The sequence below is a fragment of the Nerophis lumbriciformis genome, linkage group LG23 (assembly GCF_033978685.3).
Source record: "Nerophis lumbriciformis linkage group LG23, RoL_Nlum_v2.1, whole genome shotgun sequence".
In the NCBI taxonomy this organism is placed as follows: Eukaryota; Metazoa; Chordata; class Actinopteri; order Syngnathiformes; family Syngnathidae; genus Nerophis; species Nerophis lumbriciformis.
Genome location: NC_084570.2, coordinates 37,574,161 through 37,589,160, shown reverse-complemented (window position 1 = coordinate 37,589,160; position 15,000 = coordinate 37,574,161). Strand labels below are relative to the sequence as shown.

The 15,000-nt window shown below is 45.4% G+C and overlaps 1 protein-coding gene across 4 annotated transcripts in view; it reads left to right on the top strand.

Moving 5' to 3' along the window:
• tafa5l (TAFA chemokine like family member 5, like) overlaps positions 1-15,000 on the top strand; it is a 110,308-nt gene that overhangs the window by 93,075 nt on the left and 2,233 nt on the right. The window contains exon 4 of one of the 4 annotated variants that reach the window (XR_009817822.2): positions 11,370-11,540. The exons of 1 other annotated variant lie outside the window; for it this stretch is intronic. Coding sequence is in view for 2 of the 3 variants with exons in the window: in XM_061985603.2 (XP_061841587.2) it covers positions 11,370-11,393 (24 nt within the window). In the remaining variant the exon portion in view is untranslated. Of the gene's footprint in view, positions 1-11,369; positions 12,130-15,000 lie in introns of those variants that run through there. 2 more of the 4 variants (XM_061985603.2, XM_072915892.1) reach the window with 2 other exon arrangements.

Here is a 15,000-nt window from a genome sequence, read left to right as displayed (position 1 = left end):
AAGGTAGTTGGTGCCTGTCGTGGCGGTAATCCTAGAACCCGTTGGTGGACGCCGGCGGTGAGGGATGCCGTCAGGCTGAAGAAGGAGTCCTATCGGGTTCTTTTGGCTCATGAGACTCCTGAGGCAGCAGACAGGTACCGACAGGCCAAGCGGTGTGCGGCTTCAGCGGTCGCGGAGGCAAAAACTCGGACATGGGAGGAGTTCGGGGAGGCCATGGAAAAAGACTTCCGGACGGCTTCGAAGCAATTCTGGACCACCATCCGCCGCCTCAGGAAGGGGAAGCAGTGCAGTGTCAACACCGTGTATGGTGGGGATGGTGCTCTGCTGACCTCGACTGCGGATGTTGTGGATCGGTGGAGGGAATACTTCGAAGACCTCCTCAATCCTACCAGCACGTCTTCCTATAAGGAAGCAGGGCCTGGGGAATCTGTGGTGGGCTCTCCTATTTCTGGGGCTGAGGTTGCCGAGGTAGTTAAAAAGCTCCTCGGTGGCAAGGCCCCAGGGGTGGATGAGAACAGCCCGGAGTTCCTTAAGGCTCTGGATGTTGTGGGGCTGTCTTGGTTGACAAGACTCTGCAACATCACGTGGACATCGGGGGCGGTACCTCTGGATTGGCAGACCGGGGTGGTGGTTCCTCTCTTTAAGAAGGGGAACCGGAGGGTGTGTTCCAACTATCGTGGGATCACACTCCTCAGCCTTCCCGGTAAGGTCTATTCAGGTGTACTGGAGAGGAGGCTACGCCGGATAGTCGAACCTCGGATTCAGGAGGAACAGTGTGGTTTTCGTCCTGGTCGTGGAACTGTGGACCAGCTCTATACTCTCGGCAGGGTCCTTGAGGGTGCATGGGAGTTTGCCCAACCAGTCTACATGTGCTTTGTGGACTTGGAGAAGGCATTCGACCGTGTACCCCGGGAAGTCCTGTGGGGAGTGCTCAGAGAGTATGAGGTAACGGACTGTCTTATTGTGGCAGTTCGCTCCCTGTATAATCAGTGTCAGAGCTTGGTCCGCATTGCCGGCAGTAAGTCGGACACGTTTCCAGTGAGGGTTGGACTCCGCCAAGACTGCCCTTTGTCACCGATTCTGTTCATAACCTTTATGGACAGAATTCTAGGCGCAGTCAGGGCGTTGAGGGGATCTGGTTTGGTGGCTGCAGGATTAGGTCACTGCTATTTGCAGATGATGTGGTCCTGATGGCTTCCTCCGGCCAAGATCTTCAGCTCTTACTGGATCGGTTCGCAGCCGAGTGTGAAGCGACTGGGATGGGAATCAGCACCTCCAAGTCCGAGTCCATGGTTCTCTCCCGGAAAAGGGTGGAGTGCCATCTCCGGGTTGGGGAGGAGATCTTGCCCCAAGTGGAGGAGTTCAAGTACCTCGGAGTCTTGTTCACGAGTGGGGGAGGAGTGGATCGTGAGATCGACAGGCGGATCGGTGCGGCGTCTTCAGTAATGCGGACGCTGTATCGATCCGTTGTGGTGAAGAAGGAGCTGAGCCGGAAGGCAAAGCTCTCGATTTACCGGTCGATCTACGTTCCCATCCTCACCTATGGTCATGAGCTTTGGGTCATGACCGAAAGGACAAGATCACGGGTACAAGCGGCCGAAATGAGTTTCCTCCGCCGAGTGGCGGGGCTCTCCCTTAGAGATAGGGTGAGAAGCTCTGTCATTCGGGGGGAGCTCAAAGTAAAGCCGCTGCTCCTCCACATCGAGAGGAGCCAGATGAGGTGGTTCGGGCATCTGGTCAGGATGCCACCCGAACGCCTCCCTAGGAAGGTGTTTCGGGCACGTCCGACCGGTAGGAGGCCACGGGGAAGACCCAGGACACGCTGGGAAGACTATCTCTCCCGGCTGGCCTGGGAACGCCTCGGGATCCCCCGGGAGGAGCTGGACGAAGTGGCTGGGGAGAGGGAAGTCTGGGCTTCCCTGCTTAAGCTGCTACCCCCGCGACCCGACCTCGGATAAGCGGAAGAAGATGGATGGATGGATGGATATATATATATGTATATATGTATATATGTATATATACATATGTATATCTATATACAAATATGTGTATGTATATGTATTTATATTATATGTATGTATATCTATATATATATATATGCTTGTATATAGATATACATGTATATATCTGTATTTATATTATATGTATGTATATCTATATATATATATGCTTGTATATAGATATACATGTGTGTATATCTACTGTATATACGGGGCTTGAATTTAACAACGGCAACCACGGCCCTCGTCATTTGCCGTAAGCCCTAAAAAATTGAAATTTTTACTTGTTAATGGACGAGGGATGTAACAATAAACAGTACAATGATAATTTGGGATAAAATTCCAGACGGTTAGTACTACTGTCTATTTTTTTAATTACCGAAAAAACGTAATTTATTAATGCATTTTCGGCAACACGAAGTCAGGCGCATGCACACTAGTGTCATTTGGCTTGATAATCATGGCGGACTAACTACACAGACTTTGCTGCAGAGATTTCCCCTCAGAGTAAACGGAGCCAAGCGCTCGGTTTAACCTCATTTTCCCTCACTTCCCGCCGTGCGTTTAAGAGCGCACTGCTGTGTTTAGATGGAGACAGGTGTGGACAATTTTGGAGACACTTGTTCCCACACTAAAAGTACACAGCATAGGAGAAAAACTATTCGATGTTGCTTCTATTTTCTTAACACAGCGTTCATCAGCAGGTATTGTGTCGAGAACGTTGTCACAACTTGTTTATAAAGTCTTTACTTTGTTTACTGGGGTGTTCACTCCTCCTTTATTTAACTGCAAACTGTATCAGTGTTCAAATAACATCAATACTGGCTAAAAATGTTGTCATTTCATCGAATTGAACGCTGGCTGTGAAGATTGTGTATTCGATGTGTGAGGTATCACTCATGTTTTTTTTGTTTGATTGCCGAACTGTTGTACTGCAACACTAGGAGGTGTTGGAGAAGAACAAAGCTTGTTTATTAGACTTCATCTTCATTAGCCAAAATGCTTTGTGTTTTATTTTGATATCAAAAAGTAAACACCAGGTCGTGTTTACATTTTTTTTTTTGTCCTGTCCAACTTCTCAGGCAAATCATATAGTTGATGTAGATGCCCATGTCGGCTGTTCAGATTTACTTTACAAAAGAGAAGTGTAGGATACATCTCTTGTTGCCTTATTTGGATTTAACTTTATTAAATGTATTTATATTATCATTTGGTGCAGCCGGGCCGGAGCAGGAGGGGATAGAAAGAGAAAAAAAAAAGACAGAGGGGGAAATTGTGGGGACAAGAGGGGGATTAGACAGATAGACAAAAACAACAACAGCAAACAACAACAACAACAACAATAGAGCAACATCAGCAAATACGACATGTACAAATATGATGGTAAAAGTAATAGCAAATAAGCAGTTAGCGAAAATAAAAAATAATACAGAAATGACAATGAGCATTATTACACTACAAATGGAGCAATTCAAATACCAATAGAAATAGCGCTATTGATAATGAACAATACCAATACTTTACCTTTATTATCAACAATACAGTTGTTCAAATGCAACAATACATATACGTAATGAACTTGAGATACGAAAGAATGCAGAAAAATGGGGGGGGAGAAAGAGAAGCAACCTACATTAACCTTGTAGATTGTTATAGTAACAATAGGTTAAGCTTTGTCCGTGTGCCATGTGTTATACCCAGTTTACCCTCGGGCAACAACGTTAATATATGTTTGATGAAACGTGATTATGTGCATGAGTGTAAGTATGCATATGTACTTGTATATGTACAGAATGTGTATATGTGTTTGTACAGTGAATGTATATGTACAGAATGTGTAGATGTGTTTGTACAGTGAATGTATATGTACAGAATGTGTAGATGTGTTTGTACAGTGAATGTATATGTACAGAATGTGTATACAGTATGTGTTTGTACAGTGAGTGTATATGTACAGTATGTGTATGTGTATGTTTGTATATTGAATGTGCATGTGGGTGTACGAACTTTAAGTATGTAAATATGTACTGTATTTGTGTATGTATGTGGGAGCGTAGATACCTATGTATGTATGTATGTATGTGAGCATATGTGAATTTGTATGTACAATATATTTGACTCCCAGAGTGCGTGGGAGCCAGAGCACGACCCCAGCCCCCCCGAGAGCCCAACCCACAAACAATAGGCGTGGCTCCCAGGGAACCAGGGACCACTTCCCCCACGCAGCCAAGCCGGCCAGCGACAGGAACCCCAGAGCCCGGCCCACCGCACCGCCCACAAAGGCCAGCAGCAGGCCGCAGACAGACGCACCCAGCAGAGGACAGGGCACGAGAAAAGCAGGGGACAGCCAGACCCCAAGCCAGCGAGAGACCACACCCCACACGGGCAGAAAGGCGAGACGCCCCACCCAGAGACTCCCCGCAACCAGACGGGAAGACCGCCCCCGCCCCACCGGCAACCGGGTCCCCACGAGCCCACCCCCCCCACCCCCGGAGAGCGCGGCGAGGCTATCCCCCGGCCACCCCACCCAAATCGTCCGCCGCAGGACCCCCCGGCACGGGGCCACGGGAACCACCCACCCCACCCGCAGGGACCCCAACGATGGAGATGGAACAACCAGCAACCGCCCCGCCGAGTTCCCCCCCTGAGCGAGGGGAAAAATAAAAAAAGAATATTAATAAAGTATATTAAAAAATAAATAAATAAATACATAAAAAATTTTAAAAAAGAATTAAAAGAAGATCACAGACATGCTGACACACAAGGTCACTACCCCAACAACTGGCCGACTCGCAACACCTCGGAATACCTTGCAGCACCAAGCTACTACAATAGACGCAGGGACTAGACCCAGCAGGCCCCAACCAAGACGGGCACCCGGAAGGGATGGACGGTGGGACCCAGGAGCTCCAGACACGCAGTTCGGATGCAGTAGCCTGAGGCGTCGACCCCCACCTGACAGGCAGGCCCAGAGCGTACCCCCAGAAATATACATACATACATATACACATATACATATACATACACATACACATACACATATACATGTACACATACACACACATACACATACACGTATATACATATACATACACATACATACACATATGTACACATACACATATATATATGCATACATACATACACATACACATACACACACATATACATACATATACACAGTTCGTCAGCCCCGACAACCACCACGCGCGCACGCTGCCACCAGTCACAACATCAGCCACACCCCTGCACCATACCCAGCAGCCACGGGCGCCCACACCACAAACAAACGGCAGCAGAAACAGCAGCCGCAATACCCCCAGACAGCCAGCACCAGCCAATCAAATCAAAGCGATCAAAAAAAACTGCGACCGGCAACCACACGCCAACAGGACCACGGAGACCGGCCGGCGCCAGCCCGCCAGTCAGACCAAACGCCAACACGCAAACAAGAGACACCAACACCACCCCCACCAAAAGACCCCACCACCCCAACCCAAACCCGCACAAACACACCACCGCCCAAACAACCAAGACACAGCATCCAGACCAGACATGGGGGCCGCGCCGCCACCACATCAAGTCACCAACAGAGACCCCACAGCCCAAGGTTGTGCCACACGGGCACGGACCCCACCCAACAGGAAGTGAGACCCGCACAACGCCACACACAAATAAATAATAAGATTTTAAAAATATATTTTTTTAAATAAAATAAAATAAGTAAATAATAAAAATAAAAATAATAAATACATTAAAAATAATAATAATAATAAATGAATAAAAGCCTGGCAGGCCACCAGACTGCAGTCCCCGCCGGCCGACGAGGCAATGAGGGGTGCGCCCTACCCCAAACCCCCCATGCATGTGTACAAGCCCCCAGAGTGTCTACTGTGTAGTTAAAATTAGGAGTTCAGCCGTGACAGCCGACCTCCAGTCCCTATTGATGTGTGTACTGTAGCGTGAGTGAGATATGTATGCTTGTGGGAACTAATAATGCGATTAAAATTGGGGGACATCAAGGTCATGGTGGGTCCCAACCAAGCCGAACCCCCCAAATGTCTAATATGCAGCTAAGATTGAGGGATGGACGAGCAGGGGACAAGACAGGAGGACTGGAGCCCCATAGGAGGCATCCCCATCCCTCCGACATGCCACCCCGCAGGACAATCCCCAAAGTCTTATATATGTGTGACTGTGTGTGCTATAAGTAGGAGGAGTAGAGGGCCCGGACATCCCCCCCAGTCCATGTGGCCGACAACCAGGAACTACGGCCAGGAGGCCGCCACCCCCCGCCACAGCCCGTAACCCACACCAGACCACTTTAACGTGACGCCACGCGAGCCCACCCTCCGCCAAACAAAGCCAACCCCCGCCCGCCCCAACCCAACCCTGCAGAGCCCATACCGGCAACCAAACGCAGAAAAACTGCATATCCCCCATGCCCAATGCAAACACCGCATCCCGGCCATCCACACAGCAACGTGCCCATACGAGTCCCGGTCAGGCGGCGGATCCCCCCAACGGGGGAGGAAGCCAATGCATCCCGTCCGCACGTCAGCCCCCAAACCAGCCAGCAAGCCAACGCCAGCCAGCCCCCAAAACCCCACAAGCGCACAGATACCAGCCACAGTCCCCCAACTACTCCAACCCAACACAGCGATGCCAACCGCCGGTAGCACCACAGCAACCATCACCACCACCGCCCGTCCGCAGTGCAAACACCCGCGGTCGCCGAAACCAAGACAAAAAAGCGACCGACCCCGTCAACTACAACAACGCACAACCCCCAGCTACCACCGAGGCCACCAACCCACCTACCCCAACTCATCCACAGCCAGGCCAATTGAGCCACCGGACATCCAGACCCATACACACACCTACACATACATATACACATGCATACACACATACATACACGCACACATACACATACATATATGCATATACATATACATACACATACACACATATACACACGCATGCATATACTGTACATGTACACATAAACACACCCACACACACACACACATATACACAATAATACACCCACACACATATACACGTACACATACATACACAAAAAATAAATAAATAAATAAATAAAGATAAACCCTTTGAATAAAATAAAATAAATAAAAATAAACAAGAGGCCTGGTCGCCAACAGTGCCCAGCGCCACCAAACCCCGCAGCCCTTCCCGCACGTCCAGGCCCCCCCGCTTACCACCCACCAGGCATCCCATCCGGCAAAAAGCCATAAGGGCCCAGCCCTGCGCCCACAGCCGGCATGCCACGGCACCTCAGCAGACCCGGCGCCGCGATCAGCAATGCACATCGGGGCAGGGACACATACATATGTACTTACATACATACACACAGATTTCACCATACATATATACAAACGTACACACACCCACATACACGCGCACCCATATATACACCTATATAATTTAACAGAATAAGTTAAATATATTAAATATATATATATATATATATATATATATATATATATATATATATATATATATATATATATATATATATATATATATAAAATAAATTAATAAATTAAATACAAAATAATAAATAAATACAATTAATAAAAAAGATAAAGGCGGAGTAAAACACAGGAGGGGGACTCCCGCAGGGCAGTCGGGCAGCACCGCCGGGGCCCCAACAAGGGAGGCAAGCAGCCCCCCCAACCCGGCACCAGGCAGGCCCGCACAGCCGCAGCGCAGGGCGACCCTGGGCAGACCCTTCCCCGCGCCCCAGGGGAAGGAGGAAGCCTACAGACACCCGGAGCCAGAGGGGCACGAGCCGACCCCCGCCCGACAGCGGCAAGACCCCAGCCCCACGGGCGCAACCCCCCGCCCAACCACCCACGGTAGAGGCAGCCCCCCAATCAACCCAAGGCGGCCGCCCACAGCCCCACCCGTACCCCAACACCCGCCCAGGCACCCCCATCCACCCCCGGCCGCCAGACCACCCACGGATCGGCCCGCCAGGCCGGAACAAGGAAACACACCCCAGGCCCACCCGACCCTGCGGCACACGGCCCCCCCCGGCACCCAGGACCCCCCACCCACGGAGCAAGACCCCCGGGACAGAGCCCCAGCCCCGGCCCCCAAGGGAGTCAGGTCAGGAAATTAATTAGCGGTGCCCAAAGAGATCGGAATTCTGTCAGTTGTTGTTTTGATTCAGCAGACATTCTTTCCATAACTACATAATCTAATAAAATGTTTTTATAAAGGTTTATACATAAATAATTTTTTGATTTCCAATTCATGAGAATAGTTTTCTTGGCGATGCCTAATGCATTTATAAGAAGGTATGTTTTGTTTATATCAAGATCAGTTGCGGAGAGATCGCCCAACAGGCAGAGTGCGGGGGAGTATATACACACACATATACATATCTGTATATATATATATATATATATATATATATATATATATATATATATATATATATATATATATATATATATATATATATATATATATATATATATATACATACATATATATATATATATATATATATATATATATACATATTAGAGATGCGCGGATAGGCAATTATTTCATCCGCAACCGCATCAGAAAGTCGTCAACCATCCGCCATCCACCCGATGTAACATTTGATCAGAACCGCACCCGCCCGCACCCGCCCGTTGTTATATATCTAATATAGACGATGCAAGGCATTAGTGAGGTTATAAAGCTTTTGCCTGTTAAAGAAAGGAGACTGATCCAATGCAGCACAGACATTCGCGTGCCACACTGTCACGACCCAGACGCACACCAGTGCGCAATCATATGGGAGCCGCGCTGAGCGCACCTCCAAGCGCGTCTCGCTGCCGGCGACGGCCGGGTATGGGCCCGACGCTCCAGCGCCATCCATTTTCAGGGCTAGTTGATTCGACAGGTGGGTTGTTACACACTCCTTAGCGGGTTCCGACTTCCATGGCCACCGTCCTGCTGTCTATATCAACCAGGGTGAGCCCCACCCCTTTCGTGAGCGCACTGCGCGCGGAGTGACCCCTGTTACGCGCCCCCGGCAACAGGGGTGGCGGGCAGGTAAGCTGCGCGGGCGGAGCGCGCGGAGTGACCCCTGTTACGAGCCCCCGGCCACGGGGGTGGCGGGCAGGTAAGCTGCTTACCTGCTGCGCGTGACGCCGGCCGCGGCGAAGGCGGACGAGGCGGGGTGTCGGTGCGGTGGGCGCGGTGGTGACCCTGGACGTGCGTCTGGCCCTTCTCGCGGATCGCCTCAGCTACGGCTCCCGGTGGGGCCCTCTCGGGGGAAGGGGCCTCGGTCCCGGACCCCGGCGAGGCGTCCCTTCTCCGCTCCGTAAAAGTGTCCATCTCTTTTTCTTTTTTTTCTTCTGTTGTGGCATATGCAGCAGGGTGCCTGCTCGTTTTTCGTATGTGGGTAACAACATTTAACTATGTATATGTATTTCCGAATTGGTTTAACTGCCACCCGCCTGAATCTATTTAAAATCTAATTTTTTTTTATTTCAACCGCCCGACCCGACCCAACCCGCGGATAAAATCTAATTTTTTTTTTATTTCATCCGCCCGATCCGCGGATAATGCCCGGACTCCGCGGTTGTGCCCGCAAACCGCGCATCTCTACTACATATACATATATATATATATATATACATATATATATATATATATATATATATATATATATATATATATATATATATATATATATATATATATATATATATATATATATATTGTATTTTTGTTTTGTTTTGTATTTTTTGTATTTTTTGTATTTTTTATATTTTTTGTATTTTTTATACACACCTGTGTTGTAAGTCCACTCCAAAAACATGCACCTGGGGATAGGTTGATTGGCAACACTAAATGGGCCCTAGTGTATGAATGTGAGTGTGAATGTTGTCTGTCTATCTGTTGGCTCTGTGATGAGGTGGCGACTTGTCCAGGGTGTACCCCGCCTTCCGTCCGAATGCAGCTGAGATAGGCTCCAGCACCCCCCGCTACCCTGAAAAGGGACAAGGGGTAGAAAATGGATTGATGGATGGATGTGTTGTAATTCCATGCTGACTTTCTTCTTCTCTTCTCTTCCAAATTGTATTACTTATTTCGAGACGACTTAGTTTGCAGGTTCCTCATCTGAAGTTCACAAGCTTCTCATCCTTGTCAAGGATCCAAGCCCCGAGTGTTGTTGTAGTTCTGAGCGTCTCCTCCTAGGAGAAATGAGCGTAATAAAAAAGACGGAGGTTTGCTTTGCAAGACTAGATTATGGATCCCTCAGGCGGTTCCTCCTTTCTTGTCCTGGTTTTGATTGAAAGATGCGGTGGGAGTACTTAGCATTTAGACCACAGAGCTGTGATGGATCAGCAGAGGACCCAACTCCAGAGCCAGTGACAGATGGCAGGGGCCACAAGGCGGATCGGGCGGAATAGCAAGTGCGGAATGACAAGGCTGCAAATGGTCGTTAGCGTCCTGATCATGACCAGCCCAAGTGGCTCCTTCGCCGACAAAGAAACACGCAATCAGTGCAGAGTGACAAACGACTGATTGATTGAGACTTTTATTAGTAGGTTGCACAGTGAAGTACAAATTCCGTACAATTGACCACTAAATGGTAACACCCGAATAAGTTTTTCAACTTGTTTAAGTCGGGGTCCACTTAAATTGATTCATGATACAGATATATACTATCATCATAATACAGTCATCACACAAGATCATCACATTGAATTATTTACATTATTTACAATCCGGGGTGTGGAGGGGGGTGGGGGGGGGGGGGGAGGTTGGGTTTGGTTGTTATCATCAGTCATCAACAATTGAGAACAGAGAAATTGATATTGGAACAGTGTAGGTCTGACTTGGTAGGATATGGACAGCAAGTAGTGGGAAGAGAGAGAGAGAGAAAGAGAGAGAGAGATCAGAAGGCATAAGAAAAAGTATCTGCATTTGATTGTTTACATTTGATTATTAACAATCCGGGGAGGGTGTTAGTTTAGGGTGGTAGCTGCCTGGAGGTGAACTTTTATTACGGTTTTGAAGGAGGATAGAGATGCACTTTCTTTTATACCTGTTGGGAGCGCATTCCACATTGATGTGGCATAGAAAGAGAATGAGTTAAGACCTTTGTTAGTTCGGAATCTGGGTTTAACGTGGTTAGTGGAGCTCCCCCTGGTGTTGTGGTTATGGCGGTCATTTACGTTAAGGAAGTAGTTTGACATGTACTTAGGTATCAGGGAGGTGTAGCGGATATAGGCTCAGTGCACGCCTGTACCTTTAAGAAAGAAGCACTTTGTTGTCAAGGAGTGGAAGGAAAAGTTCCATCCACCTTCTTCTGCTTTGTGTCCTCTGCAGCCTCTCCCCAAGCAGCCATCGTAGGACTCCTCCTAGACCCAGGAGTGAGTACTGACCCGTCTGCTCCACAAGGGCCAACACAAACTGCCATGCCTTCCAGACATACTCTAACTACCAGACTATGAGCCGCTACTTTTTTCCAACGCTTTGAAGCCTGCGGCTTATAAAACGGTGTGACTTATTTATGGATTTTTTTTTTACGCTGACGGCCATGATGTAAATATTTCAAAAAAACAAAAACAAGCAAATACACTGAAAAGGTGTGTTATTGTTTGTGCTGCGGCACCATCTTTTGGACTAGTTTGCTCACTGCAGGTGCTCCGTTGCCCTTCTGTTTGGACCGAGCTATGAACCGGAAGTACAATTGCGGTCTTCTGGCCGTCCATAGCGTTTCTACTCGAATGGATTCTTCATTCGTCACTTCAAGCAATGTTTGTAAGTTTTACAATATAACTGAAACAATTCTTACTTACTAAAGCGTCCCATGTGTGATGTCTGTAGGAGTGTTTACATGCATATTTGTACATGCTATCCTAATGCTACCAAGCGTGCGTAGTTAGCATTAGCGAATATGCCACCAGGTTTATTTAGTTAGTATTATTAACTTACAATGACATTCTTTTTGTGTTGTCTCAGTTTTGTAAATGAACCAAAAGTCATGGTAGAGTTATTGAGTCTGTTTAGCTTGCGCAGCTAGTGGGTCCATGACCATGACTTCTGTTTTGTTTGATCAGCCGTTTTACTGCCGCGTTACAGACACCGTTTGGAAACAATTAAAGTATGTAAATAAACATTTCTGTGTAAATAACTCATTTCACAATGTATATATCTGCGACTAATACATGGAAAATATTTTTTCTAAAATTTAGTGGGTGTGGCTGCTATACCGATGCGCTCTATAGTCTGGAAACTACGGTATTTTACCAATCAATCAATCAAAATGTATTTATGTAGCAAGGAAATAACTCCAAAAAAAAAATTAAACAGCCGGAGAAAAGGAAGAAACGTTAAGAATGGATGGCAGATGTCGGGACAAATTAATGAATTTGTACATGAGTAGGTCACTTGTCCATGGGGAAGATAGTCCTAGGGCAGGGGTGTCCAACTCATTTTAGCTCAGGGGCCGCATGGAGGAAAATCTGTGGACTATTAAAATCATGGCATTAAAAGTAAAAAATAAAGGCAACTTCAGATTGTTTTCTTTGTCTTACTTTGGCCAAAAATAAAACAAACACATTCCGAAAATATTACAATAAAAATATAAATATATTAGCTTAGATCCATGAAGGAAAGAAGAAAGTGAATGAATGTTTATAACTGAATACATTTACATATGCATAAAACGTTGTTTTTTTCTTTTGTATTCTTTTTTTTTTTTTTTTATGAATGAAGTAACATTTATGACAAAACACAGAAAGGTCAGCTGGCACTTCATTCAGACTGGTACCTCTCCAGAAATAATAGCAAAATAATTATAGTTGCATGTATAAAATTATGTGAAATATGCAAAAGCCTGTTATATATGAACAGTGTTACTACCACTAGTAATCTGATTACTTTTATATACGTTATAACTGATATAATGACATTAAATGAACTCCATAAATAATAATACATTCATATTGCTCAGCAACATAAAACACATTGTTGCGCTACAAACTAAAAATGAATTAAACAATTTTTTTAAATCCAAATAAGGAAGTCAGGAATAATAATAATAATAATAATAATAATAGTTACACTGAGTCCACAGCTTTTTGAAGCATAATACTGATAAAGCACATACCCCAGGGTCACACATTGCATTGGTCTCCCAGATGTAGGTACAAAAGTTAGCTTGCTAACTAGTTTAGGTATAAACGTTAGCATGCTAATGTGTTTAGTTATGAACAAAATTGTATGCTGACTAGTTTAGGTATACAAATTAGCATGCTAAATAGTTTACTTACAAAAATGAGCATGCTACCTTGTTTAGGTATACAAATGAGCATGCTAACTCTTTTAGGTACAAAAATTAGCATGCTATCTAGTTTAAGTATAAAAATGTGCCTACTAACTAGTTAAGGTACAAACAATAGCATGCTACCTTGTTTAGTAATAAAAAAGTTGTCTTTCTAACTAGTTTAGGTATAAAAGTTAGCATGCTAAAGCGTTTAGGTATTAAAAAAATAGCATGCTAACTAGTTTAGGCACAAAAATTAGCATGCTAACTACATTACGTACAAAAAATAGCATGCTAACTAGTTTAGGTATACAAATTAGCATGCTAACTAGTTTAGGTATAAAAATTAGCATGCTAAATAGTTAAGGTACAAACATTAGCATGCTACCTTGTTTAGGTATAAAAATGAGCACTGTTAGTCTTTTAGGTGCAAAAATTAGCATGCTAACTACATTACGTACAAAAAATAGCATGCTAACTAGTTTAGGTATACAATTTAGCATGCTAACTAGTTTAGGTATAAAAATTAGCATGCTAAATAGTTTAGGTACAAAAATGAGCATGCTACCTTGTTTAAGTATAAAAATGAGCATGCTAACTCTTTTAGGTACAAAAATTAGCATGCCATCTAGTTTAGGTATACAAATTAGCATGCCAACTAGTTTAGGTATAAAAAATAGCCTGCTAACTAGTTTAGGTACAACAATTTGCATGCTAACTACATTACGTACAAAAATGTGCATGCTAACTAGTTTAGGCATACAAATTAGCATGCTAAATAGTTTAGGTACAAAAATTAGCATGCTACTTTGTTTAGGTATACAAACGAGCATGCTAACTCTTTTAGGTACAAAAATTAGCATGCTATCTACAAACCCTGTTACCATATGAGTTGGGAAATTGTGTTAGATTCAATTGTAAACGGAATACAATGATTTGCATATCATTTTCAACCCATATTCAATTGAATGCACTACAAAGACAACATATTTGATGTTCAAACTCATAAACTTAATTTTTTTTTTGGAAATAATAATTAACTTAGAATTTCATGGCTGCAACACGTGCCAAAGTAGTTGGGAAAGGGCATGTTCACCACTGTGTTACATCACCTTTTCTTTTAACAACACTCAATAAACGATTGGGAACTGAGGAAACAAATTGTTGAAGCTTTGAAAGTGGAATTCTTTCCCATTCTTGTCTTATGTAGAGCTTCAGTCGTTCAACAGTCCGGGGTCTCCGCTGTCGTATTTTACGCTTCATAATGCGCCACACATTTTCGATGGGAGACAGGTATGCACTGCAGGCGACACAGGAAAGCACCCGCACTCTTTTTTTACAAAGCCACGCTGTTGTAACACGTGCTGAATGTGGCTTGCCATTGTCTTGCTGAAATAAGCAGGGGCGTCCATGAAAAAGACGCCGCTTTGATGGCAGCATATGTTGTTCCAAAACCTGTATGTACCTTTCAGCATTAATGGTGCCTTCACAGATGTGTAAGTTACCCATGCCTTGGGCACTAATGCACCCCCGAACCATCACAGATGCTGGCTTTTGAACTTTGCGTCGATAACAGTCTGGATAGTTCGCTTCCCCTTTGGTCCGGATGACACGATGTCGAATATTTCCAAAAACAATTTGAAATGTGGACTCGTCAGACCACAGAACACTTTTCCACTTTGCATGAGT